Source organism: Rhinopithecus bieti, unplaced genomic scaffold (assembly GCF_001698545.2).
Source record: "Rhinopithecus bieti isolate Rb0 unplaced genomic scaffold, ASM169854v2 scaffold_72481, whole genome shotgun sequence".
Lineage (NCBI taxonomy): Eukaryota > Metazoa > Chordata > Mammalia > Primates > Cercopithecidae > Rhinopithecus > Rhinopithecus bieti.
In genome coordinates, this window is record NW_016826972.1 from 171,666 (window position 1) to 178,720 (window position 7,055).

General features: G+C 40.4%; 1 protein-coding gene across 1 annotated transcript in view; it reads left to right on the top strand.

Moving 5' to 3' along the window:
- Positions 1-7,055, top strand: part of DZANK1 (double zinc ribbon and ankyrin repeat domains 1) — an 89,965-nt gene that overhangs the window by 34,033 nt on the left and 48,877 nt on the right. The window contains exon 9 of the mRNA XM_017863708.1: positions 4,895-5,008. Coding sequence (XP_017719197.1) covers positions 4,895-5,008 — 114 coding nt within the window. The remainder of the gene's footprint in view (positions 1-4,894; positions 5,009-7,055) is intronic.

The following is a 7,055-nucleotide window of genomic DNA, read 5'->3' on the forward strand; positions in this document are numbered from 1 at the left end:
TCCATTCTGAGTAACCTTGCCTTTTGAATGTGATGTTTAGTCAATTCCTATTTAATATCATTACTCATGTGGTTAAATTTACATATGCCATTTTGCTATTTGCTATTTGTATCATGTCTTTTTTGTTCCCTTTTCCCTCCTTTACTACTTTCTTTTGTGTTATTTCTTTCTTTCTTTTTTTTTTTTTCTTTTGAGACGGAGTCTTGCTCTGTTTCCCAGGCTGGAGTGCAGTGGCAGGATCTCAGCTCACTGCAAGCTCCGCCTCCCAGGTTCTAGCCATTCTCCTGCCTCAGCCTCCCGAGTAGCTGGGACTAGAAGCACCAGCCACCACGCCCAGCCAATTTTTTTGTATTTTCAGTAGAGACGGGGTTTCACTGTGTTAGCCAGGATGGTCTCTCGATCTCCTGACCTCGTGATCCACCCGCTTCGGCCTCCCAAAGTGCTGGGATTACAGGCTTGAGCCACCGCGCCCGGCCTTTTGTGTTATTTCTTTTGTGTTGCTTTTAGTGTACCATTTTAATGCTTCTGTTGACTTTTTTGTTATTTTTAAAGTTATCTTAAGCTCTACAAATTACAATATGGACCTCAGTTTATCACATTCTATTTTATTTAATTTTGATTTTTAATTTTTGTGGATACATCGTCGGTGTATATATTTATGGGTACATGAGGTGTTTGATATAGGCATGTAATACATAATAACCATGTCATGGGAGATGGGTTGTATCACAGTCCAGTTTACAATAATTTAACTCAATTCTACTAAAATATAGAAATTTCACTCCTTTCCCCTTTCTTCCTTTCTTTCTTATTCTTTTCTTTTCTTTTCTTTTTTTTTTCAGACAGAGTCTCCCTCTGTCATCCAGGCTGGAGTGAGTGCAGTGGCACAATCTCGGTTCACTGCAACCTCTGCCTCCTGGGTTCAAGTGATTCTCCTATCTCAGCCTCCTGAGTTGCTGGGATTACAGGTGTGCACCACTATGCCCAGCTACTTTTTGTATTTTTCATAGAGATGGGGTTTCACCATATTGGCCAGGCTGGTCTTGAACTCCTGACCTCAAGTGATCCGCCTGCCTTGGCCTCCGAAAGTGCTGGGATTACAAGTGTGAGCCATCGCGCCTGGCCCCTTTCTTTCTTAACATTGCTTAAGTATCCTCTTCCTTTCTTTATCTTTTATGTAATAACCATAAATATTGCATCTATATTTGTTATGAACTGAAAAATGCAATGTTACACAATCTTATGTCATTTAAAGGAGATGAGATAAAAGGTGTATGGAGTCATTTATATCTGCCCTCATATTTATTATATCTGGTCTCCTCACTTCTTCCTGGGAACTCAAGTGATCATCTTGTGTCATTTCCTTTCAGCCTGAAGAACTTCTTTCAGCTTTTCTTGTAAGGCATGTCTGCTAGCCATTTCCCTCTGCTAGCCATTTCTCTCTGTCTTTGCGTACGTCAGAATGTTTATTTTGCCTTCATTTTTGAAGGATGGTTTGCTACAGATGTAATTCTGGTTTAGCAATTATTTTCTCTTTCAGCTCTTTGAATTTGTCATTCTACTGCCTTGTGCCCGCCATCGTTTTTGATGCAGTTTTTTTCTCTTGCTACTTTCAATATTTTCTCTGTCTTTGACCTTCAACAGTCTGATTATAATGTGTTTAGGTGTGGGTCTCTTTGTGTTTGTCTTTCTTGGGATTGATTGAGCTTATTGGATCTGCTGAATATTGGTTTTCCTCCAATATGGGAAATATTGGCCATTGTTTCTTCCATTCTTTTTCTGTTCCTTTCTCTCTCTTATACATATGTTGCTGTGCTTGATTTTGTCCCATAGGTTTTTGATGTTCTGCTTATTTTCTTCAGTCTTTTTTCTCTGTTTTTCAGATTAGATAATTTCTGTTGAGCTATTTGTTCAAGTTCACTGATTCTTTCTTCTGTTTTCCAATCTGCTGTTGAGTCCCTCTGGCAATTTTTAAAATTTCAGTTACTTTACTTTTCAACCCTAGGCTTTGACTTAATTCTTTAAAAAAAAAAAAAAAAAAAAATTTCTGTCTCTCTATTGAGCTTCCCTACCAGTCAGATCATTGTCATCATACTTTAATTTTTATCAAGTGGAGTTTCCTTTAGTTCTTTGAAGATTTTTAAAAAATAGCTGTTTTGAAATCTTTGGCTACTAAATCCAGCATCTAAAGGCACTCAGAGATCATTTCTGTGGACTATTGACTATTTTCCCCTGAGTGTAGGTCACTTACTTTTTTGCATGTCTCATAATTTTTTTCTTGACTACTTCAGGTAGTATATTCTAGCAACTCTGGATTCTGACTTTTTTCCCCGAGGGTTGTTGTTTTATTTACTTGGATTAAATCTTTAATGTCTGTCTCCCCTGCAATGCATGGCCACTAGTGTCAGGCTTTTTGTTTGTTTGTTTGTTTGTTTGTTTGAGACGGAGTCTCGCTCTGTCGCCCAGGCTGGAGTGCAGTGGCCGGATCTCAGCTCACTGCAAGCTCCGCCTCCCGGGTTCACGCCATTCTCCTGCCTCAGCCTCCCGAGTAGCTGGGACTACAAGTGCCCGCCACCTCGCCCGGCTAGTTTTTTGTATTTATTTTTATTAGAGACGGAGTTTCACCGTGTTAGCCAGGATGGTCTCCATCTCCTGACCTCGTGATCCGCCCGTCTCGGCCTCCCAAAGTGCTGGGATTACAGGCTTGAGCCACCGCGCCCGGCCATTTGTTTGTTTCTTAATTAGAGAAGTAAAGAAACAAAAGAATGGCTACTCCATAGACAGAGCAACAGCTTTTTTTTTTTTTTTTTAATGGGATACATGTACAGAACATGCAGGTTTGTTACATAGGTGTACATGTGCCATGTGTGGTTTGCTGCAGCCTATCAACCCATCATCTAGGTTTTAAGCCCATATTGCTTAGATATCTGTCCTAATGCTCTTCTCTCTCCTGCCTTCCCACCCCCGACCAGACCCCAGTGTGTGATGTTCCCCTCCCTGTGTCAATAGTGTTCTCATGTTCAACTCCCACTTATGAGTGAATAACATGCAGTGTTTGGTTTTCTGTTCCTGTGTTAGTTTGATGAGAATGATGGCTTCCAGCTTCATCCATGCCCTGCAATGGACATGCACTCATTCTTTTTTTATGGCTGCATAGTATTCCATGGTGCATATGTGCCACATTTTCTTTATCCAGTCTGTCATTGATGGGCATTTGGGTTGGCTCCAAGACTTTGCTATTGTAAATAGTAGAGCAGCAGCTTTTTCTTTCTCTTATAGTTAAGCCTGATGTTACCTTTGGGTCAGCATATCTTAGTGTTCAATTGACCAGAGATTGTGTGTGAAATAGTAGAGCAGCAGCTTTTTCTTTCTCTTATATTTAAGCCTGATGTTGCCTTTGGGTCAGATATCTTAGTGTTCAATTGGCCAGAGATTGTGCACAGGCAGCTCCAGCCAGGCAGGCCTCCACTCTCTGCTGATGGATCTGTGTGTTGGATGGGTAACATTCAAACTTAAGGCTGTTTTCCAGCCCCAGCTTTTACTCTATGCTGAGCTCCCTTGCAGTTCTCTATGTGCAGTTCCCGTCAGCCAGGGCTGTGTGGGTGGCTTGGGCCTACTCTGGTTTATACTGCTTATGTGCATAGCCTCCAGTCAGCTAAGGCTATATGGAGAGCTATCAAGCCCCTATCATTGAATTACATCCTGGAACTCCATGTTAAATCCTTGGCCAGTTTGCCACTCAGTGCATCGATTACCCCAAACAGGCTAATTATCTCAGACTAGGGCACCACTCGTCTTCCTTGTTTGCTTGCCACCAAAATCGTCACCTTAACAGTGCTCCAAATCAAGCAGTGATCCCTGCCCATCAGCAGCCACAAAACTCCTGGTTTTCACAGCCTGCCCTGCCCTGGTGGAGCTACCACACTGACAGAGTTGGGGGTTGGGGGGCAGCCCAGGGAACAACCAACCAGAGCTTAGTGTTCTTTTCTGCAGTTCAGTCATTTTCAGGAACTTCTCAGTTTGTTATCTGCCTTTCAATGACTTTAAGGGTGCTGAAGTGGTTACTTTTTGACAGCATTGACTGACTGTGTGATTGCTTTTTTTTTTTGAGCAGGAGCCTCACTCTTGTCACCCAGGCTGGAGTGCAGTGACGCGATCTCGGCTCACTGCAACATCTGCCTCCTGGCTTCAAGCGATTCTCTTGCCTCAGCTTCCCAAGTAGCTGGGATTATAAGCGCCCACCACTACACCTGGCTAATTTTTGTATTTTTAGTAGAGCTGGGGTTTCACTATGTTGGCCAGGCTGGTCTCGAACTCCTGACCTCAGATGTTCCACCCACCTCGGCCTCCCAAAGTGTTGGGATTACAGGCGTGAGCCACCATGCCCGGCCTGTGAATCCTTTTGGGGAAGAGTATTTATAGACCTCCTTATTCCATCATGCTACAAATTAATTTCCTGTGGATATTTTTCTTTTTTTTTAACATCTCTCTTTTCTATACTGAACATGTTTTTACTCTTAATAGGAATAAAATAATAAGAAATGTAATTGTTGTTATTTTACTTTCTATTATTTACTTTTTAATTGGCACATAATAATTGTACATATTTATGGGGTACATAGTGTTATTTGATACAAATCATGTGTAGTGGTCAAATCAGAGTAATTGGCATATCCATCATAAAGGTAATTATTTAAAAATTGTTTTACAAAAGCAAATCAAACTTTACATTCTTCCACCAAGTACTAACCAAGGCTGACCTGCCTAGGTTTTGAGATCAGATGAGATCGGGAATGTTCAGGGTGGTATGGCCGTAGACAAACTTTACATTCTAAGATCTATTCATACCTTCAGTTTTTACATGCAAGATAAACTGGACCTTTTCCTTGTGCAGATGGGCTTATGTGCAGAATGCAGAAGCTTGGTGCCCATGAACACACCCATCTGTGTGGTGTGTGAGGCCCCTCTTGCTCTACAGCTGCAGCCACAGGCAAGCCTCCACTTGAAGGTAATGAAGTGTGATTCTGTAAAAACAAGAATGAAATACATAGTAATGTTTGAACAGGTATATGTCCTTTTTCAGCTGGTGGGATGGGGTAACAATTTTTTTTTTTTTTTTTGAGACAGAGTCTTGCTCTGTCACCCAGGCTGGAGTGCAGTAGCATGATCTCAGCTCACTGCAACCTCTGCCTCCTCAGTTCAAGTAATTCTCCTGCCTTAGCCTCCCGAGTACCTGGGACTATAGGCATGCACCACCACGCCTGGCTAATTTTTATATTTTTAGTAGACACGGGGTTTCTTCATCTTGGCCAGGCTGGTCTCAAACTCCTGACCTCAGGTGATCCGCCCACCTCAGCCTCCCAAAGTGCTAGATTATAGGCATGAGCCACCGTGCCCGCCAGGATGGGGTAACAATTGGTAAGCTAATATACATGAACAAAATCCATTCTCATTTTTGGTAAGGTATGCTGTCCAGGAGTTTACCTTGCCAATAGGATCTATAATATTAAGAGAGATATGTAGGATTGTATTCCCTGAATAAGGATTTGGAGGGCAAATTGCACTACAGCTAATGTAGATAATTTTTTACTTCATATATTTAAACTCCAACATTGCAATTAGCATTGATTTATAATTTTGTCCTTAAAGTGACTTCAGACTTTTGTTTGCTTTATTTGATTATAGATTCTTATTATGGAGACAAAGAATGACTAGAACTAGTCACATGGAAGAAAAAGTTATGTATCATCACTTATATCCAAAAAACTTTGCTAGAAAAATGATATCATACTGTGAAAAATTTTTTCATGTAATCATTAAACATACAACGAAACCTTTTCTCCATCCTTCAATTTACAGTCCCATTTACCTCCTCTTTAATCCCAAGTAAAGGTCACTAGAGGATAAAATAGGTTTAATAGAGGGAATCTGGAGGATTAAAAAACCAAGAATTTTTAGCAATAAGGGAAATGCATGGCGTTATGTACAGGCCATAACACTCCTAAAATGGCCTGTGGGTTGTATATGGGCAAAATGTATTCAGAGAAAAGATAAGTCCACTTTTTCTTCCACCTTAAGCTCCCTTTAGCATGAAGAGTTCACAAGTGTCCAAGACTGTGTGAGCCTTCAGAAATGAGATTTTTGAAAAACTGGCCAGGCCAAAGTCAGGTAGAGGAAAATTTACCAATCTTTTAGTTCAATGACTATTTTCAATCTTAAGATGCTTTGAGATGCTGCAGGAAGCCACTACACAGCCCTAGAAGTCTGTCTCCAGACTTCTTATATATGGGAGAGAGAAATCTATTTTTCTCTTGTTTATTTAAGCCTTTGTTATTTTGGGTGTTCTGTCAATCACAGCGAATCTATTCTTATTAATACATTTATTTGGGATGTTTGAAGATAATATCACTGCAAACTCTTTGGACTATTCAGAACAGGAAGAATAGGGGTAAGTGTTAGTTGTGACCCAAACTCAATATATGTAATATCATCTTCAGTATTTGAAATCTAGAGTTCTTCCCATTTTATGGGAAGGCGGAGAGGCACAAAGGTACATGTAAGTAATTTTTCCCTTCAATTTGTTGTAAATCCTATACTGAGAATAAAGACAGGACTTCTGCAGTGATAGGTAGCATTAAATCCAGGAATGGCCTCTTTCTTGCAGGGCAATTTTACAAGAGAGATTTTTATAACTTATAAGTTATAATAGGAATAATTTTATAACTTATTTCTACTCCATAGGTGGGCCAAAGTTAGAACATATAATGAGGAAATCAATAATGAATTCAAAGATGAGATTTAGAAAATGTGCCTCAAAACTTTGCAAGGAGTTTGGTTTTGCTGGGCTGCAACAATGCTGGGGTGCTGTGGGTTATGGGAGATGGCACCTTCTCTACCAGACTTAGTAGCTCAGATTTCTCCTTGTGGGCCCTGAAGGTTGAAAGTGGGGACAGGTTTTAACCAGACTTGATTTGTAGAGAGACTTTCATCACTGTAACCTCTGATCCTGGAGAGAAGTGTGTGACTTTTTTTTTTTTTTTTTTTTTTTTTTTTTT